The following is a 27,774-nucleotide window of genomic DNA, read 5'->3' on the forward strand; positions in this document are numbered from 1 at the left end:
TATTTTCATTCATGACAGTAACATTTTAATTGGAACGTCCAACTCCGAGTCATGTTTACTCCGATTCTTGTTTACCCTGATTGCTACTTACTCCGAGTCATGTGTTACTCCAATTCCTGATTACCCCGATTCCTACTTACTCCAATTTTTGTTTATCCTACTTCCTCCGATTCTTGTTTATTCTACTTACTCCGATTCTTCGTTAATAGACGCATCCTACGTGTCTTCACAATTCTTCGTTTAACGCTTCATTGATGGGATACTTGCGCAATATGTACTTCCATGCCTAAGACCACTTGAGAATATCGTTGAACTTGAAATCTTCTCTTAATAATTAGGACTGATTCGGAGATGCTCTCAAACTTCTCAAGTGACCCTTCTCAGAAAATACAAGTTCAAATTGCCTGCCAGTCCCTCTGAAGGAGGAGCTAGGTTTTCCGTTTTCCCCATGCCAATGCTTCCTCCAGAGTCCTTGAGGGAAGTTCATCCATCTCCCCTCTAGCGCTCCAGCCTTGGCAGCTTTGAGAAAGCAAGCACCATACAGGAGTTGAAAAGAACACGCTTGCATAGTTGTACTGCACGTTGTTGCTATTGCTGGGCAATGCCATAGCCGTAGATGATAGACAATCTGCTGCACGGGAAGTATGTTCTTTCCAATGGCATGTGATCTCTAAATTACTCATGAAATACTTCCACCCGACATATGCAAAGTTCTGTAAATTGGCATAAAAGAATTCAAATTCATTCCCCCATTACATTACACGATAAACTTACTATTTCTCATGATAACTTGATATTACTCTATTAGTTATTATTGTGTATGTTGCAGTCCTATTGGATTAGGAATGTGATTGTATAAATCCTAACATAACTATGATATCCTTATGGGATTCTACCATATCTCTTAGACTAGATATTATCATATTAGGGTTGTAATCCTAAATGGGTAAGGAATTAACCTTTCCTACTACTATAAAAAAAGGCACTATGAGGTGGAATAGAACGCACCTCACAATTACACGTCTCTCTCTTCTCTCTCTATGCCGCACCTCCTCTTTCCCTCTTCTTGCCGTGTTCCATTGATTAAATGACAATGTAGAACTGAAACCAAAATTACAATCTAGGTCAAATTCCTTACCAAAGTGTGTTTGGACTCGTAGTTCCTACACTGCCCAAGGTAACCCTGTTGTGTTACAAGTGGGAAACGAAGCGTATTGAGATGAATGAAATAGTGTGATATGATGCACGCCAACCATCTCGACTTCAGAATTCTGGACCGACGATTGAACCATGGGTATTTTCACCCCTATTTTCTGCAGATTTGACCCATCCTGGCTCAAATTTTACACTTGGAGTCCATTACACTTTTACCACCCATAAAGAAACCTACTATCCAAACTCTTCCATCCTGCGTAGCGAACAACACTTGCCCTAACAAGTCAAAGAGTTAACAAGCGCCCTCGCATAACAGACGACTTTGGTCAATAAGCTTTTACAGTGTGCCTTAGACGAGGTCTCCCGAAATAGGACAAAGGCAGACAACGACCCTTTTAAGCAGCATCCTGGCAAATAGCCCCTTCACTAGCCATGAATCGAGTGTTCAAGCAGCATACACTCCCGCCTGGGCTCTCGGGCTAGCGTATGCTCTTGTCTTAAGAGCGTAGAAGTGTGCACTCCCGACTAGGCCCACAGACAAGCATACTTTCACCGTTGGGACCACACTCCCATAATTAACATGTACAACCTTCCAAGCTAAGTGTTTATTCGTGGCTAGGCCCGCAAGGAGCATCCTCTACCTCACATCGGAATAGGCAGCATGACGGACAGAGAGAAGTAGTTACCTAATCTGGCTTAAGTTCAACCCGCAACTTACAAGTAACTTACTCACCTGCCAGGAATGGACCACATGCACCACAGCCGCGGGATAGACGAACCGAGCATAGGGAATAACATCCTAGACCAACAGGTCATGACCGGGGGCAGACAGAAGCTCTACTGCCCTAGCAGAGGCAAATTCAAGAAGAAATAGAGAAACTCATCACTAAGCGATTACGCGGATTTTAGTGCATTAAGACCACTGACGTAGCACTCAAAAAAGACGTAGCCTATATGAACAGCTCACCTTTTATTGACAAGATCGAGCAGATGGAACCACCCCATATACACTAGCAAATTCAAAGATTACTTCTGTTCCTACAAATATAGTAACTCAGCCTAATGACGGGCCGGGGGTAGACGGGTACCAAAATGACACACAACCTTACCACCAAGAACCAGGGGTAGGTCTTGTTCTTATCACCCTAGATGATTCAATACTGGAGCAGCACATCACCAGTAGCCGAGCGCCGCAGACTTAGTGGTTCAATTTTTCCTGTTGCGCACAACTTGACCCAAGCTGGCCCCAGCTCCGTGCTTATATCTGTGTTTACCCGCTATTCGGCTCCCAGCTTCTGGCTTCCGGCCCCAACCCCTGCTAGCAAAAGACTTAACGGTGAAGAAGCTTGCAATCCATTCAGATTCTCAGCTGACCACCCATAACTTTTCAGCGCGAAAATGTAAAGTAATTCCCTGACACCCATATGGATAAGCTCTTCAGTGCGAGAGGGTACATTAATTCCCCGACATCCATCTGGGTATGCTCTCTAGTGCTAGAGGGTAAACTAATACCCTCGACGCCTTTCGGGGTAAGCTCTCTAGGGCGAATGGGTAAACTAATTCGCCAACATCTATCTGGATATTCTCTCCAGCATGAGAGAGTGAACTAATTTCCCGATACCCATTTGGGTATGCTATCTAGTGCGAGAGGGTAAACTAATTCTTTAAACCCATTTAGGTATACTCTTCAAAGGAAGGGGGTAAACTGCCTATGTATTTCCACACAACTACTCATTTTGATGTGATTAGTTAAATAATTTTCATATTCTACGAATCTTTATCATGTTGTGATGCAGGCTACACAACTCAAAAGATCGAATACTTGAAGATCAGTTAAGCAACAAATGGTTAAAAGGCAACAACCGATGGCAAACTCAACAACTCGATGCCCTAAGAAGCCAAAATTCACGAGCATAGTGACTCTGTTGGATCATCAACTTTTTTCAAAGCAGCATGCCCAACCAACAGTTCTATGGCTAAAAGTTTTTCACGACGCTTTAAGCAAGCAAAGTTTAAAGAAAAACGAAGATAGAGTAAAGCGAAGAAAGTAGTTTATTAAATTTCTAGCAAATAGAAATTGATAAAATTATACGAAGATCACCAGAATATGACATAAGCTAAATAGAGCAGACTACTCATTTAGCTGCTTGGATGACCGTGGGCTCTCTAGTAGCCATCCTGCCTTCAGCAACCACTTTTTACTTAATAGTTTACTTATCTGACACTTCTTCTATAGCAGCTTCGATCTTGGCAGCTACATCCTTGATTGCTCCATCTACGACAGCTGAGAAATCAAACTTAAGCAGTTTCCTCCTTTTTAGCAAACAACACAAACGTGGCAGTAGCAGAAAAGCTTTGATGCATCTTTAACAGCCAAATCCATTTTTCCAAGTGATGGCATTTCGTAGTCAGTCTCTAAGCTCTCGATTACACTTACTGACATATGTTTGGGCATCATACCTGAAAGTGTAACCCAGGTTCATACTAGGACCACACAAGCTCAATTCCTAGATCCCTATCTATTAAACAGTTTTACCTTTGTGCAACCTTACCTTACGTAAGATGAACTCCTTTGGTCTTCACGAAGTGGCAGCTCCACTTGAGCTCTTCACCTTATGGTACAGATATCAACTCAAATCACGAAATGATATGATTTATGATATACATATAAAATCTATTCAAATGACCAATCATATTCTCCAGTTAAACAGTTGAAAGAAGAATCTAACTTGAATCCAAAAGCTTGGTCTAAAAATGGATTTAAAGCTTAAAACTAGACCAAGAACTTAATGCAAAACCTTAAACAATGTAACCCTAATATACAATGATTGGGTGTTTAATGCATGAACTTAGTTTTGCAACTAGGGTTTCATAAATAAGGGGGAGGAAAAAGGTGGAAGCATAAATACTATATCTCTCTCTAAACAATATGCACTAGCAAAAACCCAATTGAAAAGGAACCCTAGCTCCCTAAAAGCATCAATTTGTTTTACTTACCAACTAAGAACACTTGTCATATTACAAATTGATCAGAAAATATTAAGGGCTGAGATCTGACCATCAGCATAAAGCTGTCAGGAAACCTATGTGGGTAGCTCTTAATTTGCATGCCTAGCTAGCTGGAAAGCAGCGAGCAATTTTGACTAGACAACAACACTAAACAGAATGCATATACATGACCAACACCCAGACATTTGTGTTAATATTGTCTTCTTACGGTAGGCTGCTAAATCATATTTTTGTTGCATTAACCATGAATCTTTATTAACATCAAAAAGTAAATTGATATTTTATATGTAATATAAAAGAACAAAATAGTTAGAAAATAAGAGCACATCTGCAACTACACATTTTACCTTCACAACAGCCCATAATTTATCTCGCAATGATCCCTATCGATGAACTCAAACTCACTGATCCAGCACCTAAATGTTGTCCTTAGCCATTAAATTGAACACCAATTTGTTTGGCCTTTGACACAACGTTATAATCTACCATTGTTGGACCTCTTCCCTTTTTATTTTTTGCTTTATTCACATCATCACATGAGTCCATCTCGTCACCATCTAGCAAGTCATCAAAATCCATAGACACCTAAAAATTGAAACCAAATATGTAGACAGAGATTAACAAAGGAATGTTTTGTGCCCTAGAAGAAAAAATGAATTTGGAGAGAAAGATTTCGTGGAGTAACCAAATGCAACTACCAGACCACTCAATTGAAACCAAATTTATAGAGAGAGATCAGTGAATAATCTTTTGCATCCTAGAAAAAAAAGAAATATTTGAAGAGAAGGATTGAGGGGATAACCAAATACAACTGCAAGCAACTGATGGAAATTTTTTCGTGGGTTTTTAATTACTTTTACTTTCCAATAAAAAATATTTTTCACTTTTATTATATTGGTTGTTTTACAATTATATCGTCATCATCCGAACCCTTGACATCTTCACACTTCTCCGTTGCCGGTTCTCCAACTAAACCACCCACCTTTGCTCATACATTTGAGGGACTGGCCAAATCAACAGTCTCTACGAACTCATTCCAACCCTTTTCCTCCACAGCTCCCATTACCTCTTCCCCTCTTGATCCCTCGCCTTCCCTCATTTTGTCATTGTCCCTTAATTCCTACTCTTGATTCCCCTCCTTACCCACTGGTTTTTCCTTCCCTCCCTCTAAACCATTTTTTTCTTGACCCCTTTTTCACCACCATCATCTTCTTCTACCTTTTTTTTTTTTTTTTAATTTTCTTTTTTTAATTTCTTCTTCTTCTACAATAGTTTTTACATTACTGCCAATTTAACCACCATGGCCTTCTTTTGTTTCCACTTATTTATCTCCTTCCTCTTCTTTTGCTTTTTCATCTTGTGCTTCGTCATCCCTTTTCATGTTCTCATTCTTCTTCATCTTCTCATTCTTCTTCAATTTTTTCTTCCACATCATTTTTTCCTTCATCTTCTTCCTCGGTATTCTCTTCCACAAGTTTTTCTTGTACTACCCTCCTTAATTCCTCCACCACGCTTGACAGCTCTTCCACTTTCTTCACCAAATTCCTGTCTGATATATCCTTCTCATGGGCCAACCGTGTGAATGACACCTTCAACTTTTTCAACTACATTTTCAAATCACCGATATCATTTGTGTCAATAATCAAGTACTCAACAATCACAACATATGCATCGTCCACCCACATCTAGTACTCTGTGTTCCTCTCCGCTTCAGTTGGAACAATTTTTCTAATCCCCACAACCTGCCATTTAAAGCCACACATCATAAATACATTTCTCACGCACACAATATTCACACACATGCACTTTTAGTCATACAGTTCAAAATTTTATACCTCTTGGCTCTCGATTATAAACAACTACAGTTGCTCGTGGATCAACTACTTCTTCATTGTCTCCCACCATAAAATTCTTAGTGCAGCTGCTGGATCTACCATCTTGCAGTAATGTAAGGGCTTCTCAAGTTGGGGAACTTTTTCGTATACCTACACCTGCATGTATTCATCAATTAATGAATACTCAATCACATTAGTAAAGCTAATACTACCAATGAAAGTAACACTAAGAGACAATGAACTATTTATAAGTATTTTACTTTATCTGTAACAACCCATCCCTAATTTTATAATTTTATTAATTTTAAAAGAGTGAATTGACGAAAATGCCCCTAGAGGCAAGAATGTTGATTTTCATTGACCATCGCATAGTGAGACGTATGACCCATTATTTAGGGTATTCTTGTAGTAATCGACGATAAGAACACGTGGGCACAAGCGGAACCGAATTCAGAGCTACAATGAAGATTCTACCGATTACTGAGGACATTTTTGATAAATTCACTATTCTAGATATGCCCTTATTATTTTTAATATTTTCTTGGGAGATTTTTTTCTACTTTTTCTTTCTATCTGGTGGGATCCCCACTCCACCTATCTCGTGTCCCCCAATCCTCTTGGACCTCTCATTTTCTACCACCTCACCCCACTCCCATCTCTCAAACTCTCATCCCTTTCCCTTCTTCCTCGGCAAGCACTGAGAAGGTGCAACAACCTCGAACCACCACCAATTGTCGTCGCTACATCAAATTGAGACACAAACTCCATTACAACTTTGGATTCCTACACCTTCTGCCATTTCCTACAAGCAGCCCAACAGGTGTGGGACATTTATGGAGCCAAAAATAATCCCAAAAATCATGGAGTTGACACGTGGATTATTCCCCAAGAAAAACAAGACTAACCCTATTAAATGAGTAGGGAGCAATCTCATTCACCACGCGCAGCTGAGTTAGAGCAGGCAGAGATCAATGACTGCTCAAGACACCCCTGCCCGTAGGAAAAGTCGAAGGTATTTATAATAGGATAATTCCTTATTCTTATCATAAATACATTCCTAATCAGAGAATACCTCTTTCAAGTAAGTAATCCTAATCCCATTTATTTAGGATATTTACCAACTTACTCCAAGATATTTGTTTACACAAATATCTTGGAATATTCTCACCCAAAATACCACCTAGGGCCGGCCACCCCTAAACACTAGAGGGCCGGCCCATACTCCTCTTCTCTCCTTTAAATACCCACTTTATCTCCAAAATTCATGAGGCTTTTGCTACCCGCAAACTTCTAAACACATTCTTTTCAGAATTCTAACTTTTGCATCGAAGATTCTTTGGCCAAAGCCCCCCTCCCCGGGTTCGTCATGGGCGTGTGAGGCTTTTGGCCTTAATTTTAGGTGTTATTATTTTGCAGCCGCAAATTCGTCAATCAAGGGAAGGTGGAAATTTGCAGTTGGAAAAAGCTTTGAAAAACTGCTATATAATTTATTATAAACTATTAAATAATACACAATAAAATTTCTATAAATGCAAGAATAACAAGGAATAGAAGAACCTTAAGAGATCAGAATTTGATTCTACAACTTTAAGACAAGATTGCCCTTAGTGGTGCCTCAAGGTTTGCATTGGCAAATGTCTCCCAGGATACAACAATCTTTCTTTTTGCTGAAGTAGCATTCCGCTCCACAAAGAACAACGAACCAAAAGTGTTTAAACTCTCTCATTATCAGATACTAAACTACTCTAATTTTTAATTGATTTCTAGATGCAAAACTATATCTAGAATGCTTGACTTGGTGGTCTATTTATAGGTTTCGACATGCCCCCTTTTCAAAGGTTGTGTTTGCTTTGAAAAGACAAAGGATGCAATCTTTGTTCAACAGTCATATCACAACCTTGTGGAAAAGCTAGAGGAAACCGTTTCGTTTTCCAACTGATATATACCAAAGGTATATATAGCCAATTCAAGACTAACCCATTTTTCTATTTTAATTTCCATTCACTTGAATATTTAATATTTAAATATTAATAATAGGGTAAATTACATTTTCATACCTCAAATTTGGGGCCTATTTCAATTCCTTACAACATCTTCAAAACATTTCACTTTCATACCTTAAGTACTATTTTATTTCAAAATAATATATCCGTTACATTTTCCATCCATAGATCCGTTAAGTGCTGACGTGGCTGCCACATAAAGTATTTTTAGGAATGAGTCCAATTATCTAATTATATGTTTTTATTTCTTTTATACTCATTTTATATTTTCTAAAAATATTAAAAATCAATTAAAATCTTTTAATATTATGCATTTTCCAACTCCAAAAAAATATATTTAATATCTTATAATAAAAAAACTAATATACTAACATAAATTTATCTGGAAAACTTTCTACCCTAACTCAAGTAACAAATATATGAATGTATATAATACCTATACGTGAGATATGAAACCTAATTAAAAGGTAGAAAAAACATAACATACCTACAAGTAAGACACATTAATCTGTGACAGGTTGATTATAAAAAAAGAATTTGTCATATAGGTAGATAAATATAATTAACTTATGATATAGGTTGATTATAAAAGTTAAAAATAAAATCTATAAATGGGTTTTAAAGCAGGAGGAAGAACGAGAAATAACAAAAAAATAAATAAAAAGAAATAAGCAAAGAGATAATTGGGAAGCAATTTGATTTTTATAATAAATATTATCATTGAACAGATAATTATTGATAATTAAATAATTAAATATAACAATTGGACTTATTTTAATAAACTGGACTATTCCTACTATTGGCTCAAAAAATTGGACTTATATCAAGTTTTCCCTAATAATAATAACTAAGTATAAATTGTTTGTATGAATATATTTTTGTATATCATAGCAGCTGTACATAGGTAGAGATTTATACGAGGATGCGATGCTATTCTAGGTAAAAGAAAGCTAATTACAACCAATCACTATAATTAATCCAATCCTCTTATTGTGTCCTACAATCACTCCAAGCCATATATGTTAGTTGACTATTTTATTTCCTTTAACACTCCCCCTCAAGTTGGAGTGTGGATATCAATAACACCCAACTTGCCAAGATGCGAATGGAAGATAGGTGCTCTCAGTGGCTTTGTAAACATGTCTGATATTTGACGTCCCGTGTGCACATGAGAGGTCTTGACCTCTCCCCTCTGAATCCTTTCACGAACAGTATGACAATCCAGTTCTATGTGTTTGGTTCGTTCATGATACACAGGGTTCGCTGCAATATGTAGAGCAGCTTGATTGTCGCAGAACAACCTTGCTGGCTCAGGATGGTTTACACGCAAATCGTTCAATAAGTTCCTTAGCCAAGTAAGCTCACAAGTGGTTGCAACCATGGAGCGATACTCGGCTTCTGCTGAAGATCTTGTCACCGTGACTTGCTTTTTACTTTTCCACGGCACAAGTGATTTACCAAGGAAGATACAAAAACCTGTCACTGATCGGCGTGTGATCGGACATCTAGCCCAATCCGCATCACAGTAGCCAATCAAATTAAGTTGATTCACCGTAGGAAATAGTAACCCTTGTCCTGGTGCTTCTTTCAGATATTGGAGAAGACGATGTACTGCCTTAAGGTGATGAAGTGTCGGTTCTTGCATGAACTGACTGAGATTATTTACTGCATACGTAATATCTAGCCTTGTAATGGTAAGATAGATCAATTTTCCAACCAAACGTCGATATCGAGTCGGGTCCTTGAGGGCATCACCACCTGTTGTCGTCAACACTAAATCAGGTTCCATAGGTACCTTGGCAGGTCTTACGCCAAGCAAGCCAGCTTCCTCCAATATGTCCAGGGTATATTTTCGTTGGCAAATGGAGATCCCAGCTTTGGACCGTGCAACTTCGACACCAAGAAAATATTTTAATGGTCCGAGGTCTTTAATTCGAAAACATCCACTAAGAAATTGCTTGAGTTGACTAATGGCTTCCTTATCATTTCTTGCAATGATCATGTCATCAACGTAGAGCAACACCACATTAATAGAGTGTCCACAAACCTGAGTGAATAACGAGTAATCCGCATGAGACTGTTGAAAGCCAATTTCTTGAATGGTAGATGAAAAACGTTGGAACCAGCTGCGAGATGCTTGTTTGAGTCCGTATAATGACTTGTGAAGTCGACAAACCATAGTCTCCCCCTGTCGACAATAACCAGGAGGCGGTAACATATAGACTTCCTCATGCAGTGCACCGTGAAGGAAAGCATTTTGGACGTCCATTTGGTGAAGAGACCAGCTGCGAACAACAGCAATGGTCAAGAGACAGCGGACAGTAATGAGTTTAGCAACGCGAGCGAACGTCTCTTTGTAATCAATGCCTTCGCGCTGCGTGAACCCTTTGGCGACAAGGCGAGCCTTGTAGCGTTCGATGGTACCGTCGGAATGGTACTTGATTTTGAAGACCCATTTACAGCCAATGGGGCGTTGGTGAGGGGGTAAATGAACCATAGTCCAGGTGTGATTGGCTTCAAGGGCTTCAATCTCAGAATTCATAGCTGCAAGCCAGTGAGGGTCATGGCGGGCCGGCTCATAAGAGGCTGATTCAACCAAGTGAGAGACATTATGAACAAAAGAACGGTGAGCAGGAGAGAGACGAGAATAAGAAACATACCGTTGAAGGGGATAGCGCGTGCCGGACATGGTGGAAGAGATGGCGCTGGGCTGAAGCAAAGTAGCATGATGGGTCTAATAGTCACGAAGATGGGCATGTGGATGTTTAATGCGGTCGGAGCGACAAAGGGGAAGAAGGGGTAGCGGAGGAGACGGCGCAGAAGCTGGCGAGGAAGTGGTGTCGGGGGGGGGGGGGTGAAAGAGGGATGTCAGGAGAAAGTGAGGGAGTGGGTGATGGAGGGAGGTCAGCATAGCATAAACACCCAAAAACCCGAAGATGAGAGTATACAGGTAGTATCCCATGCAAGAGTTCATAGGGAGATTGATGAGAAAGCAAGGGTGTTGGAAGGCAATTGATAAGGTAACAGGCAGTTTGTACACTCTCCCCCCAGAACTTTAAGGGTAGGTTAGCTTGAAATCGTAAGGCACGGGCAACATTCAAAATGTGACGGTGTTTGCGTTCAACGACCCCGTTCTGTTGAGGGGTGTAGGCATAGGTGTGTTGAAAGAGGGTGCCACGTGTGTCTAAAACCGATCGCAGAGATACGAATTATCCCCCATTGTCTGCACGGAGGGTTTTAATGTCACGATTAAACTGGGTTTTGACCCAAGAAAAAAACGAGTGCAACAAGGTTTGTGTGTCTGATTTAAATCGCATGAGATGAACCCATGTGAAACGAGTAAAGTCGTCTACAATGGTGAGGAAGTAACGTGCCCTAGAGGGTGTATGGATTTGGTGTGGCCCCCAAATATCACAGTAGATCAAATCAAAATGTGCAACTGATTTTATTGAACTGGAAACAAAAGATGAACGAGTTTGCTTTGCTAAAGGACAAACATCACAAACATGTGTAAAATCAAAAATAATTTCTGGAATGGTCTGGGATAAAGAGTGAAGAGGAGTTGAGGATGGGTGCCCAAGACGTTGGTGCCACAGTGCCGAGGTACGGTTGACATGGTGGGTGAGATGAGGGTTTTGTGTTGGAGTGAGGTAGTAGAGTCCATTAAACTGCTTGCCCAGGCCAATCATCCTCTTTGTAGCCATGTCCTGCACAACACAAAAACCCGGGTAGAAAATCACATTACACTTCAATGCCCAAGTCAACTTACTCACAGACAATAGATTCACACGAAATTGTGGTACATGCAAAACTTCATCAAGGGTTATCTTGGGTGACAGTTTAATAGACCCAATGGATTCAATCGCAGCATGTCCGCCATTTGGTAAACCAACAAAATCATGTTGGGTTTTAGTGTGATTATGGCTGGGTGATAAGTGAGAAATATGATATGTGGCCCCGCTATCCACGATCCAATACAATGTTGAACGCGGATCATGTTGTGTAAAATTGCAGTTGGGTGTATAGATACCTGTTGCATGTACAAGTGGCAGATTGGTACCAGTCTTATTGCGAAGAAGGGCCATGAGTTGATGGTATTCCTCGGTTGTGAACGTTGGTTGATTGTTGGAGGTTGTTGCTTTGGTTGGGTCAATCTGAGCAGCTGGCAACGGTAGTGTTTCAACATTGTTGGAGGCTGGAGGTGCACGCCTATTTCTGGGCTGCACATTCTTCCCGTGCCATTTGTGTCCTTTAAGGAAGCCAATAAGGAAAAAACAACATTCGACTGGATGTCCTCCGTCACAGTAGCTGCATTTGAAAGTCTTTCGTGAATTAGGGTTGTTGGCACCATAGCCTCATTTTGGTGCTGTCGAATGACTGGTTTGCATTACATGGGCAGTGGGTTCACGACGATTCACCACATTCAATTGGCGTTCGTGTTGAAGAACCAATCCATGGACTCGTCGTGTATCCGGGAGTGGGCTCGTCATCAATATAGAGCCTCGTATGGTTGAGTAATTCTCGTTCAGTCCTATTAAGAACTGCATGACTCTCTCTTTCTCTTCCCTGTCTGCATGTGCCTTGGATCCCTCGCATTCACAAGTAATGGGCTCATGATATGATGCTAATTCATCCCAAAGAGCTTTTAATTTTGTGTAATAATCTGAAACAGATAGCTGTCCTTGTCGGTGTTCGGCAATTTCTTGTCGAATCTGATAGATCCTGGAATCGTTGCCTTGCGAGAATCGATCCTTAAAGTCCCTCCATGCTGCTGTCGCAGTTTTGTAGTAGAGTATACTGTGAGCAATGTTGCCCTGCACGGATTGCCAAATCCAGGACAAGACCATGTCATTGCATCTCTGCCAAAATGTAACGGATAAATTATTTTGAAATAAAATAGTACTTAAGGTATGAAAGTGAAATGTTTTGAAGATGTTGTAAAGAATTGAAATAGACCCAAAACCTGAGGTATGAAAGTGTAATTTACCCCAAATTTAATACTACTATTTAAATTATTAAATTTCTAACATTTGCATCTACAAACGGTTATGGCGGAAGCAGTCTAAATCCAGCTCAAATGAATTGAAAAGTACGTCTTTTCTTTGGAACCCATTGCACAGCCTCCAACTAAAGTCCCTTGATTTTCTTCATTGTTGTTTAGAACTTATGTGAGGTCGGACAACACAAGCACATACCAACTATAACTGGGTTTGGGACAGGAAACAAGTTTTCGAATGGGAAGGGTGTTTTTTACGGCAATGATGTTTGAGCAAACGCATGAGACGGAGTGTTTTTGTAAGAGGACAAGACTTACATAATTAAGACGAAAAGTGTTGATGTTAGGGGTACAGTTTAAACCCAAGAAGGTTTGAATCCAGGTCGGGTACCATTTTAATTAAGTGACGGATACTTTATGGTCTCGGTTTCATCCTAAGCTCATTCTGATGGAATCATTTTCAGCTGTTCAATTTTCAACCAATGAACCACATTCCGTTCCCACGCATGATCCGGAAATTGTTGTTCACACCTTTGAAATCGCGATCTGGTTTAAGTGTATCCTATGGTCCTTGAATTTAATTTCCTTTATAGCTAGTAGGCCCCAGTACGGTTGGTGCGTGGTAGTTAAATTAGTAGCTAACTGACTATGAATTTTCATTAAACCCTGATAATGATTTTGCGTGGGACAATTATAATAAATAGGGGCTTTTAGATCCAGGTCCAAAAACGTAAGGAAACTGTTGTTCACACCTTTGAAATCGCGATTATGGTTTAAGTGTATCCTATGGTCCTTATGGTCCTTGAATTTAATTTCCTTTATAGCTAGCAGGCCCCAGTACGGTTGGTGGGTGGTATTTAAATTAGTAGGTAACTGACTATGAATTTTCATTAAACCCTGATAATGATTTTGCGTGGGACAATTATAATAAATAGGGGCTTTTAGATCCAGGTCCAAAAACGTAAAGTATTTTTAGGAATGAGTCCAGTTATCTAATTATATGTTTTTATTTCTTTTATACTCATTTTATATTTTCTAAAAATATTAAAAATCAATTAAAATCTTTTAATATTATGCATTTTCCAACTCCAAAAAAATATATTTAATATCTTATAATAAAAAAACTAATATACTAACATAAATTTATATGGAAAACATTCTACCCTAACTCAAGTAACAAATATATGAATGTATATAATACCTATACGTGAGATATGAAACCTAATTAAAAGGTAGAAAAAACATAACATACCTACAAGTAAGACACATTAATCTGTGATAGGTTGATTACAAAAAAAGAATCTGTCATATAGGTAGATAAATATAATTAACTTATGATATAGGTTGATTATAAAAGTTAAAAATAAAATCTATAAATGGGTTTTAAAGCAGGAGGAAGAACGAGAAATAACAAAAAAATAAATAAAAAGAAATAAGCAAAGAGATAATTGGGAAGCAATTTGATTTTTATAATAAATATTATCATTGAACAGATAATTATTGATAATTAAATAATTAAATATAACAAAGTAGACTTATTTTAATAAACTGGACTATTCCTACTATTGGCTCAAAAAATTGGACTTATATCAAGTTTTCCCTAGTGTTTATCTACCTATATATCACAAATTAACTGTGTTATCTACCTATACAATAAGTTTTTGTTCGTAGTCTATCTGTATCATAGATTATTTTGTATTATCTATCTATACAATAGGTTTTTGTTCATAGGCTACCTCTATCATAGATTCTACCTACATCACAAATTTTTTATCTACCTCCAGCAATGTTTCTTTTAATTTTTGATAAACTTATAAGATTTGTAATAATGTCTTTTTAATTAAAAAACGGGTAGATAAAGGTATTTGAAGATTCAAATTTTAAAAATTCAAATTTAAAGAATTAAAAAAAAAATTCCAGGGGCAAAACAGGTGTAATAGAAAATGAAATAAAATTGGACCCAATTCAAAAACAGCTGAATTTTTTGGACCTGAATCAAAGTGTCAGTTACCTACTAATTTAACTACCACCCACCAACCGTACTGGGGCTTGCTAGCTATAAAGGAAATTAAATTCAAGGACCATAGGATACACTTAAACCAGAATCGTGATTTCAAAGGTGTGAACAACAGTAAGACACATTAATCTGTGACAGGTTGATTATAAAAAAAGAATCTGTCATATAGGTAGATAAATATAATTAACTTATGATATAGGTTGATTATAAAAGTTAAAAATAAAATCTATAAATGGGTTTTAAAGCAGGAGGAAGAACGAGAAATAACAAAAAAATAAATAAAAAGAAATAAGCAAAGAGATAATTGGGAAGCAATTTGATTTTTATAATAAATATTATCATTGAACAGATAATTATTGATAATTAAATAATTAAATATAACAAATTAGACTTATTTTAATAAACTGGACTATTCCTACTATTGGCTCAAAAAATTGGACTTATATCAAGTTTTCCTAGTGTTTATCTACCTATATATCACAAATTAACTGTGTTATCTACCTATACAATAAGTTTTTGTTCGTAGTCTATCTGTATCATAGATTATTTTGTATTATCTATCTATACAATAGGTTTTTGTTCATAGGCTACCTCTATCATAGATTCTACCTACATCACAAATTTTTTATCTACCTCTAGCAATGTTTCTTTTAATTTTTGATAAACTTATAAGATTTGTAATAATGTCTTTTTAATTAAAAAACGGGTAGATAAAGGTATTTGAAGATTCAAATTTTAAAAATTCAAATTTAAAGAATTTAAAAAAAAAATTCCAGGGGCAAAACAGGTGTAATAGAAAATGAAATAAAATTGGACCCAATTAAAAAACAGCTGAATTTTTTGGACCTGAATCAAAGTGTCAGTTACCTACTAATTTAACTACCACCCACCAACCGTACTGGGGCCTGCTAGCTATAAAGGAAATTAAATTCAAGGACCATAGGATACACTTAAACCAGAATCGCGATTTCAAAGGTGTGAACAACAGTAAGACACATTAATCTGTGACAGGTTGATTATAAAAAAAGAATCTGTCATATAGGTAGATAAATATAATTAACTTATGATATAGGTTGATTATAAAAGTTAAAAATAAAATCTATAAATGGGTTTTAAAGCAGGAGGAAGAACGAGAAATAACAAAAAAATAAATAAAAAGAAATAAGCAAAGAGATAATTGGGAAGCAATTTGATTTTTATAATAAATATTATCATTGAACAGATAATTATTGATAATTAAATAATTAAATATAACAAATTAGACTTATTTTAATAAACTGGACTATTCCTACTATTGGCTAAAAAAATTGGACTTATATCAAGTTTTCCCTAGTGTTTATCTACCTATATATCACAAATTAACTGTGTTATCTACCTATACAATAAGTTTTTGTTCGGAGTCTATCTGTATCATAGATTATTTTGTATTATCTATCTATACAATAGGTTTTTGTTCATAGGTGATGCGTTACGAATGTGACACACAAATTAAACCCTATTTGTGACAATTGTAGTAATGATGTAAGTAGGGATCGTTCTAACCGGGGATTAACTAGGGGTGCTAAACACTTTAAACTGACTCAAATAAATAAAACTAACCTTTAAAACACTTAACTCACTTAACAAAAACTCAAAACAAGTCCACAAGACTCCAAATACTTAAAAACACAAAATAAAACAAATACGAATGACTAAGACTTAACAAAATATGGGGGGATTGTGTTTGGACGAAATTAAATTAAATGGACAGATTGTAAAGAAAACAGACTGTAAGACAAATTGTGATAGACCAATGGATGATGGAATAGCTAAGGGGTTCTTCTCCACACATGAAATATATGCAACGTAAATCAACTTCCAGTTATCACTTCAATAAGTTATGAACCTCGCCACTCCAAGTTAATTAGGTCCGCTTAAATTAACCTTCAGATTTCCCTAGAATCATTGAATTGGATGAATATGCATCGCAAACAAATTATTCCTAACAAGTTCTCTATATGAACAGCATGATAAAGATACAAGTTAGAATCATTACGTTCTTTGGAAATCATAAGCATCGACAATGCATTTGTAACTATGAAAAGCATGATACGCTTGCCAGGAATCTACTTAACATGATCGTGACTAGCAACCTTCACTACTTGTGAATATAAATTCATAACGATTAGGTGAAACAAACTTATATCCTAGCACCAAATTCAAGCATGCAAATTAAGTGTGCACTCTCAATCAACATACAAGAATAAGTTCTAAATGAAACGGTTAAGCAAATTGTATTCACGACTTATGCAACGATAACTGGAAGTAATCAACTTATTTCACATATATAATCATGGTTTCGAATACACCTTTAGCCAAAACGAATTTAGTCAATCATACTCAAAGAAAAACAAAGATTACATGAATTAGACATTGAAATATAAGATAGAATACACCTAAAATTGTTCAACAACTCAAAATGAAGAGCCAAACAATCGCGTGAATCTATCCCTTTTCCTTGCTTGCGGCAGATTGGATAGTGATGGTTTATGGGCTGTTTTGATGATGTAGAATGGATTTTTGGGAGTGTAGAGGCACGGCAAGGGGTGTAGGTTGAGTGTGGATGGGTGTTTGATGGTTGGAAGGTTTGTATGGTGGCTGGAATGGTGGCTGGAGGGCACGGCAATGGAGAGAGTGGCTGCAGTGGTGCTTGCGGCTGAATGGGAATTTATATCCCCCAATGGAAGGGGAATGCACGACTTTATATAGAAATGGGAGAGAATGGATGAATGATTAAGAGTGCATGTGGCTCATGGTTTATGGGAGAATATATGGCGCAATGATGATGGGAGTGACAGCTAGGGATTTAATGTTTAAAGAGGGAATAAGCTGGAAATGGAAGGGGAATGCACGACACAAAGGGAGAGCATGTGGCTGATGAATGAATAATGTCATGGTGGCTGAAATAATGGGAGTTAATGAATGTGACAGCTAGGGAATATGGAAGTGTGGGGCTAAGGTTGGAATAATGTGATGGTGGCTGAAATAATGAAGGGAATGAATGGAAAAACAGCTAGGGAGTGAATGATTAAAGGGTGCATGAATGGAATGATTAAAGAGTGAATGAATGGGAGAGCATGTGGTTGAATGATGAAGTGGGAAAGCTGTAATTGGAAGGAGTGGAAGGGGAATGCACGACAATGGTGTTAGAATGGGCTAGGCCCTTTGTTTTATGTCCTAAAGTGCATACAAAGCCTTCAATTTCGTCCAACACTTTGGCTCCAAGCATAAGCTATCCATCCTTAGCCCAAAAGTGCTCCGAAAGGCTCCAAAATGCACTTCTTTGCTCCTTTAGCCCTTAGAACCTGAAAACATACGAAAATAACTTAAAAGACTTAAAGAACTAAGAAATAACAACGTAAATGCACAAGAACAAGCCAACTAAGTTGCCTAAATATGCTCCTATCAATAGGCTACCTCTATCATAGATTCTACCTACATCACAAATTTTTTATCTACCTCTAGCAATGTTTCTTTTAATTTTTGATAAACTTATAAGATTTGTAATAATGTCTTTTTAATTAAAAAACGGGTAGATAAAGGTATTTGAAGATTCAAATTTTAAAAATTCAAATTTAAAGAATTAAAAAAAAAAAATCCAGCGGCAAAACAGGTGTAATAGAAAATGAAATAAAATTGGACCCAATTCAAAAACAGCTGAATTTTTTGGACCTGAATCAAAGTGTCAGTTACCTACTAATTTAACTACCACCCACCAACCGTACTGGGGCCTGCTAGCTATAAAGGAAATTAAATTCAAGGACCATAGGATACACTTAAACCAGAATCGCGATTTCAAAGGTGTGAACAACAGTAAGACACATTAATCTGTGACAGGTTAATTATAAAAAAAGAATCTATCATATAGGTAGATAAATATAATTAACTTATGATATAGGTTGATTATAAAAGTTAAAAATAAAATCTATAAATGGGTTTTAAAGCAGGAGGAAGAACGAGAAATAACAAAAAAATAAATAAAAAGAAATAAGCAAAGAGATAATTGGGAAGCAATTTGATTTTTATAATAAATATTATCATTGAACAAATAATTATTGATAATTAAATAATTAAATATAACAAATTAGACTTATTTTAATAAACTGGACTATTCCTACTATTGGCTCAAAAAATTGGACTTATATCAAGTTTTCCCTAGTGTTTATCTACCTATATATCACAAATTAACTGTGTTATCTACCTATACAATAAGTTTTTGTTCGTAGTCTATCTGTATCATAGATTATTTTGTATTATCTATCTATACAATAGGTTTTTGTTCATAGGCTACCTCTATCATAGATTCTACCTACATCACAAATTTTTTATCTACCTCTAGCAATGTTTCTTTTAATTTTTGATAAACTTATAAGATTTGTAATAATGTCTTTTTAATTAAAAAACGGGTAGATAAAGGTATTTGAAGATTCAAATTTTAAAAATTCAAATTTAAAGAATTAAAAAAAAAATTTCCAGGGGCAAAACAGGTGTAATAGAAAATGAAATAAAATTGGACCCAATTCAAAAACAGCTGAATTTTTTGGACCTGAATCAAAGTGTCAGTTACCTACTAATTTAACTACCACCCACCAACCGTACTGGGCCTGCTAGCTATAAAGGAAATTAAATTCACGGACCATAGGATACACTTAAACCAGAATCGCGATTTCAAAGGTGTGAACAACAGTAAGACACATTAATCTGTGACAGGTTGATTATAAAAAAAGAATATGTCATATAGGTTGACACACCTCGACCGAGATCAGGGCATGCTGGCCGTCACACGGAGGTGACGTAACCATGTGCACGTGCGGAAGCTAATGAAATAGTAATATAAAAAGTACGAATAATTAAAAACTAGCATACAGAGTACTAAAACAAGTGCTAGCGTATGTGAGACACAAGTTCAGAGCAAGTCTACAGCAGTCCAAAATAAAAGATGCGACAATAGTACACCCGAAGGTGACCCTACGCTGGTGAGTGTCTGTCAGAAAAGCCGGAAGAATCCTCTGGGAAACCACCGAAACTGCTAAGCAACTAAAACCTGGAGGGGCGCAAAACAAAAGCGTGAGTGGGCAAAAACAAATCTTTTCTAAAACCATTTAGTAAAATACATTCTAACCCCTCGCCGTAAAACATGTATACTTCCCAAAAAATAAACATATACGTATGTATAGATATGCCAATCATGCTCAAGAATATGCCATGTCAGAATCTCGTAATGGAAATGCAAGTGCTCAGGTATAAATCATATCAATAACATATAAACTGCCAACCGGAGTCACCTAACGTGACCTGTACGGCTGCATATAGAGCTCAAATCTCAATCTTAATACTAAACCTGCCCACGAGTCGGAACCACCTAAAGTGGTCTGTACGACAGGCCTGGGTGTAACATATATATACGCTCTAGTGCTACGATCACGTGAAGGCTGTGCGAATAATCGCGGGTCACCTACGAGTCGGAACCACCTAATGTGGTCTGTACGACAGAACTGTGCACCTAACTTGGATCCAAGCTGAGCGTGTGGTGCGGGAGGTGAACATCACGTGAAGGACTGTGCCTTACTCTGGGTGGGAGCACTAACATCGGGGGTGCAGGTTACGAGCTCTCTAAGCATCTCAAACTACCACTGAATGTAAATATGAATAACACTTACCTGGCACTTACCTGTGCGTCCACAGCACCCAATATGCATATGTATATATATATATATATATATATATATATATATATATATATATGCAACTACTAACATAACCAACGATGCATGAATAATGAGAATGTAATGCATGGCATAAACTAATAAACATTAATTCAATTTCTGGGAAAATATAGTATATAGGTATATACGGAAAACCAAAAGCCCACTCACTGGTAAGAGGAAGGGTCGTAGCCCCCTTGCCTCGAGTAACCACGCTCGTCCTCGGGATATGTATCACCTATATGCGAAATAACTACAAAAACATTAATTTAAAAGCACATAACCAACTTCTCGTAATAACTTCTCATACATTGCTCAAATTGGACAAATGAATATACCAACGTGCTCTACACAACCTCAGGATCACAACCATATTTTTAGAAAAAAATTTCTCCGCCGCACGCGCCCCCACGCGCCGGCCAAGGCACGGCCACGCGCAGGCACATGCCTGGCACGCTGACAGCATCAACTGACGCCGTGAGGAATATTCCGTTAGTTCTAACGGATTCCGTCAACGGCGTCAGGAATATTCCGTCTCCTTCCTCGGCGAACCTCCGGTGACGTCGCCGGCGCCGGAAAACTGGAAAAACTTTAAACCTTGATTTCTCTCGCGTTTCTCAACCATTTTTCACGATTCTTGTACCAAAATGACGCCTAGAACTAGGAGAACATAAATATACTACATTTGAGGGTCAAAAGCTACTCGATCATACCTGTCCAAACCTCCCAACTCCGGCCAACTTCGAACGCAGTGATTCCGACGTCAAAACCCTTCAAACGAAGCACTCCGAGGCTCCTTGGGACCTCACCAAGGCACCTACGAGATTCAAAATCCCAAAAACGTGCTAAATTATTTTTGCATGAATAGTACTCAAGTCGGACCTTGTGAAATCGACGTGAAAACGTCGGAGTTCTTACCTGAAAATGGTACGATCGTGCTCCTCTCAACCCCACGAGCTTGAATATGGGTTTAGTTCCCTCGATCTGCAAAGATTGGATGGGTTCTTGGTGCGTCCGTACGTATGTGTTTGAAAGGGAGAGGAAAGGGAGCACGGGAGAGAGACAGGGAAAAAAAGACAGAGAGACAGTGAGAGTGAGAGGGTGTGTGTGTGGCCTAACACATGCCAACACAACCCAAAACAGCCACTAAGCGTAAACGAAACGAACTAGGGGTAAAAATGTCATTTCACACGCACGTTTTAGATAATTTCGGGACGGGATGTCACATAGGTAGATAAATATAATTAACTTATGATATAGGTTGATTATAAAAGTTAAAAATAAAATCTATAAATGGGTTTTAAAGCAGGAGGAAGAACGAGAAATAACAAAAAAATAAATAAAAAGAAATAAGCAAAGAGATAATTGGGAAGCAATTTGATTTTTATAATAAATATTATCATTGAACAGATAATTATTGATAATTAAATAATTAAATATAACAAATTAGACTTATTTTAATAAACTGGACTATTCCTACTATTGGCTCAAAAAATTGGACTTATATCAAGTTTTCTCTAGTGTTTATCTACCTATATATCACAAATTAACTGTGTTATCTACCTATACAATAAGTTTTTGTTCGTAGTCTATCTGTATCATAGATTATTTTGTATTATCTATCTATACAATAGGTTTTTGTTCATAGGCTACCTCTATCATAGATTCTACCTACATCACAAATTTCTTATCTACCTCTAGCAATGTTTCTTTTAATTTTTGATAAACTTATAAGATTTGTAATAATGTCTTTTTAATTAAAAAACGGGTAGATAAAGGTATTTGAAGATTCAAATTTTAAAAATTCAAATTTAAAGAATTAAAAAAAAAAATTCCAGTGTCACATCCCGGCCCGGGCGGGACGACTTCCCGGGCCCGCTCCACCACCGTAGCACGATATTGTCCGCTTTGGGCTTACCATTCCCTCACGGTTTTGTTTTTGGGAACTCACGAGCAACTTCCCAGTGGGTCACCCATCATGGGATTGCTCTAGCCCCCTTCTCGCTTAACTTCGGAGTTCCCATGGAACCCGAAGCCAGTGAGCTCCCAAAAGGCCTCGTGCTAGGTAGGGATGAGAATATACATATAAGGATCACTCCCTCCCAAAAGGCCTCGTGCTAGGTAAGGATGAGAATATACATATAAGGATCACTCCCCTGGGCGATGTGGGATGTCACATCCAGGGGCAAAACAGGTGTAATAGAAAATGAAATAAAATTGGACCCAATTCAAAAACAGCTGAATTTTTTGGACCTGAATCAAAGTGTCAGTTACCTACTAATTTAACTACCACCCACCAACCGTACTGAGGCCTGCTAGCTATAAAAGGAAATTAAATTCAAAGACCATAGGATACACTTAAACCAGAATCGCGATTTCAAAGGTGTGAACAATAGTAAGACACATTAATCTGTGACAGGTTGATTATAAAAAAAGAATCTGTCATATAGGTAGATAAATATAATTAACTTATGATATAGGTTGATTATAAAAGTTAAAAATAAAATCTATAAATGGGTTTTAAAGCAGGAGGAAGAACGAGAAATAACAAAAAAATAAATAAAAAGAAATAAGCAAAGAGATAATTGGGAAGCAATTTGATTTTTATAATAAATATTATCATTGAACAGATAATTATTGATAATTAAATAATTAAATATAACAAATTAGACTTATTTTAATAAACTGGACTATTCCTACTATTGGCTCAAAAAATTGGATTTATATCAAGCTTTCCCTAATAATAATAACTAAGCCCTAATAATATCGCGTACCAATCATGATTTTGTAGCTACGTATTAGATTATTTCATTCACTATAAGTAAAAGGCCAAGTTATGGCCAACTTTCCCATCCCACAATCACTTGTCTCATACAAGTGTAATACAACGTCCTTAAGAAAAGAAGGCAATCCATAAAATTACAAGAAAAGCCCGTGGAATTAGAAGCTGCGTGGGACGTCCTTAATATCATGGGTCTTTTGAGGATTTGGGTCACCCTTCTTAAGACTCCTTGTGCAAATTTTTTGGGTAGGGAATGGAATCTGCTTGACATTGCCACAGCTGGTATGCTTCTGAGTGCGCATGTGCTTTGTTTGTTTGCACCGTTTTACTTCACATGGACGGCATTTTGGGTGGCGTTTGTGCTATTGTTCGTCACTGGTTTCGGAGTAACTCTTTCTTACCATAGAAACCTTGCTCATAGGAGCTTTAGGCTCCCAAAACTGCTCGAGTACTTGTTTGCCTATTGTGGGGTTCTCTCAGTTCAGGTACGTATGTCAAAACATCTCATAGCAATAACAACACTTTTTCAACTTTTGTTATTTTTCTCTTCTTTCTTCTTTGTATATTTTTAGGGTCTATACATTTTTAATAGGATCTGCATTAGGTTAATGAGAAAAAGCTGCGTTTGATGTGTTTATGGTTTGCAGGGTAGCCCGATTGAGTGGGTGAGCACACACCGGTACCATCACCAATTTACCGATACGGAGAAAGACGCTCACAGCCCACTTAAAGGATTTTGGTTTAGTCACATGGGTTGGATTCTCGACAGCCGTTCTCGGTTTGGAAGAGTAAACCACACACTTTCTCTTAGTCTCTAAGCTGATAACTTCCTCACATGTTATGTGGTAGAATATCTTTGGTACAAATACTAATACTTGTTTTGTTTAATCTTCAGTACGGAGGTCTTCGGAATGTTGAAGACATAAATAAGCAGCCATTCTATGTGTTTCTTCATCATACAGTCCTTTTACATCCATTTCTCCTGGGATGTATACTATATTACATCGGTGGATTTCCCTTCGTGGTTTGGCCAATGGTGAGAGAGCTAGATTTCTATTTTCCCTTTTTTTTTCTTTCTCTTTCCATCTTTGAGCATATATGTATATAGCTACAGAGCTAGCCCTCATAAGTTTGAATAATAAGTTCCTTATGATTTCAGGGCGTGAGGATGGTGGTCGCTTTCCATAGCACTTTCCTTGTAAATTCGGCTGGACACACTTGGGGATATCAAGCATGGAACACCGGCGATCTCTCAAAAAACCTTTGGTATATATTATAGGGATATTCATAGTTGCGAGATAAATATTCATTTTGAAATTTATGTTAACATACAAACATATATATATATATATATTGTATACATGTACGTACAAGTATTTATTTATGGATAATCTTGAACTTCTATAGGTGGTTGGGGCTGGTTGCACTTGGTGAAGGATGGCACAATAACCACCATGCTTTTGAATACTCAGCACGACATGGCCTCGAATGGTGGCAGATTGACGTGACTTGGTACATCATAAAATTTCTTGAGGCTCTAGGGTTGGCAACAGATGTGAAATTACCGTCGGAGGCTCATAAGCAACGTTTGAAGGCTAAATCCATGGCTGCTCAAGATTAGGTGGCTTGGCATGCCATGATGTATGATGGAGACCTTTGCTTGCTGGCTAGCTTAAACTTGTATTTGCTTATTTAGTTTACGATAAGATGTTATGGTTCATGCATGGTCATGGTATGGACCTAGCTTCTTGTTGATAATGGTTTGTATTCTTGTACTAAATCAATGCTCTACTTCAGAAGATGATCCTCGGATTTGTAATAAAGTGGTTTGAATTATAAGCAAGTTCGAAACAAGAGGAATTATAGTTCATGTCCAGTTAGATGTGTGTGGTTATGACATAATAACTTTCAGTCATTTTTTTCTTTCTTATATCGTTTACGTCATAGCCTCAACATTTTTGTATAATGGTAGTTGGGGCACTAAACATACAAAAGTTAAGGACGGATGGTATCAATTTTATCACTCTGCTTTCCTGTTTGAGAAAGGGTAATGTTAGGAAGACTAAATTTGCAGATAAAACAACATAGAAGTTGATGATTGGAATATTACCCTTAGTAATGCAAGGAAGACTAAATTTGCAAACTAAATGATGTGTCACTAATAGGAATGAGCATGTTTATCAATGCTTAAGTAATAAGCCTATCATTAACTTCCATGTCATTTAGTTTACAAAAATTTTGTCTACAAATTTTGTCTCACTAGCATTACCCTTACTTAATTGTTGATTGATGTGCTTATTTCTTATTAGTGACACATCATTTAATTTGCGAATTTAGTCTACCTAGCATTACCATTTGAGAAATGCTAATTAGGACACTTGCCCCCAAAGCAATTCTAAAAGGACTCTCCACCCACATGGAGTTTCACTTCCCAATTAACTTAATCTGGATTCCAGGTTCTAAAAGACGCTAGGCACTAGTCGGGCAGCAGGTTAGGCTTAACCCCTAGGTGACTAGATGGGGCCTAGGCAGACTAGGCGGATTTAAGTAAATTTACTATGTATCGTATAAACAAGTGCCTATTTATATTTAAAAAATACATAATTGTATTGAGATCATAAATTGCAAAATAAAGTGAACATATAGATTATAAACTATTAGAACATACTAAAGCAGGGGAATAAGCATATAATGAGTGTCATCCAAGTACTCAACAAGTCTCTTACATTTTATTAAAGAAATAAAATGCAAAATGAAAAGTTATCGATTTTCTGTCTAAGTGAGAGTCGCGATGTAGGCAACGTTAGGCGAAAATTTTTAGAACAGTGCTACCAAATACAACTAATCATAAATTAAATTGAATTAAATTTTTTTTTACACTAACAGGTAGGAAGTAAATTTAGCCTCACAATGGGCTAGCAATAATGGTTCAAATTCACCTTTGGCCAGAATCGAACATAAGACCTCTCACTTACAAAGAAAGAGGAATACTACTAGCCGTAGTACTAAATGGTAAAAACTAATATTATTCTCTCTCCCTTTCCTCCTTCCTCACCCTTTCTTCTTCCCGATGAAAGACTTGAAATATTATAGTTTAAAAATTTTGAAATTATTCTTAGCAAGAAAAGAAAATTTAGTCACATCATCCTCACATGATTACAATAACAAATTGGGCGAGAAAAGAAACGGATTCAACTCGTGAAAATTGCGCGAGAATTTTTCCAGTTTTAGAGTTTAGATCTTGGGTTGTATTTCTTGTTTAGATATTTAAGTTGTGAGGTTTTTCGCTAATTTTTTAATGTGATTGTGCAACTTTCAAGTTATCATTACTAATTCATGGTGTGGAGCAAAAAATAATCCAAAAAACATAGAGATGACACGTGAAATTTTTTTACAATAAAGATGATATTACCCTCAAGGCATACTGGAATTTTCAAGCACATGCAACGGACAATAACGGTTCAATCAAGAAGAGTCAAAGGTGATCTTTATGAAATTTATTCAAACTTCCCTCGTCACTCCCTCGTTGACTTTATTCAATAAGGTAACCTCTAAAACTTCATATTTAATTTGGGAATAATTACCACGATAATTGCAAGATATTATTTCACATAATATCTTGCAATAATTCACTTAATTCCACCTTATATGGCCAGCCATTCTCCATCCAAAGGGTTGGCCACCCTCCTATAAATACACCACTTATCCGACTAAAATGCTAACCCGTTTGCCACTTACAACTCCTAAAAATACATTCTTTTCAGAATACGAACTTTGGCATCGAAGATTCTTTGGCTAAAAGCCCCTTAACATTCATCGTGGGCGCTTTTGGCATTAACCAAAGTTGTTATTATTTTGCAGGTGCATTTTCGTCAAAGCAAGAGACGACGGAAACCTACATCCACAAATTAGTGCTTTCGTTGAGAGTTTGATTCACACACTCGAAGAAGACTCTCGTATTCAAAGTTTCTCATTTCTCGTTCATACGTAAATTTTTCATATGTTCTTATTCCTAGAATTTTTTAATTCTTTGAAGCTCTATGGCAGGGAGGCTGTGAAACAATAATAGTTGTAGCCCACGAGGCAACAGCCCAGTAAGCAGCTGCATATTAGTAGGCCCACAAGGCAGCAATAGTAGCTGCACGAGGTACATCCTAATAAGCAGCTGCAGAGCAACAGGCCCACGAGGGAGCAGCCTAGCAAGCTGCTACAATGCAGCTAATCCAATACTTG

At 37.3% G+C, this 27,774-nt stretch overlaps 1 protein-coding gene across 1 annotated transcript; it reads left to right on the forward strand.

Moving 5' to 3' along the window:
• The first annotated feature begins 23,729 nt into the window (after positions 1 to 23,729).
• Positions 23,730 to 25,412, forward strand: LOC137719520 (palmitoyl-monogalactosyldiacylglycerol delta-7 desaturase, chloroplastic-like). Its single transcript, XM_068458568.1, has 5 exons — positions 23,730 to 24,026; positions 24,189 to 24,329; positions 24,437 to 24,577; positions 24,701 to 24,807; positions 24,949 to 25,412. Exons 1-5 carry the CDS (start codon positions 23,730 to 23,732, stop codon positions 25,160 to 25,162), a joined length of 900 nt encoding a protein of 299 aa, XP_068314669.1. The 3' UTR covers positions 25,163 to 25,412.
• The last annotated feature ends 2,362 nt before the right edge of the window (positions 25,413 to 27,774 follow it).

The sequence above is a fragment of the Pyrus communis genome, chromosome 1, assembly GCF_963583255.1.
Source record: "Pyrus communis chromosome 1, drPyrComm1.1, whole genome shotgun sequence".
Taxonomy (NCBI): domain Eukaryota; kingdom Viridiplantae; phylum Streptophyta; class Magnoliopsida; order Rosales; family Rosaceae; genus Pyrus; species Pyrus communis.

Coding starts and splice junctions, on each gene's coding strand:
- LOC137719520 (XM_068458568.1), top strand. CDS start 23,730: ATGGGTCTTTTGAGGATTTGGGTCACCCTTCTTAAGACTCCTTGTGCA. Junction 24,027..24,188: donor GTGGGGTTCTCTCAGTTCAG/GTACGTATGTCA, acceptor TATGGTTTGCAG/GGTAGCCCGATTGAGTGGGT. Junction 24,578..24,700: donor CCTTCGTGGTTTGGCCAATG/GTGAGAGAGCTA, acceptor TTATGATTTCAG/GGCGTGAGGATGGTGGTCGC.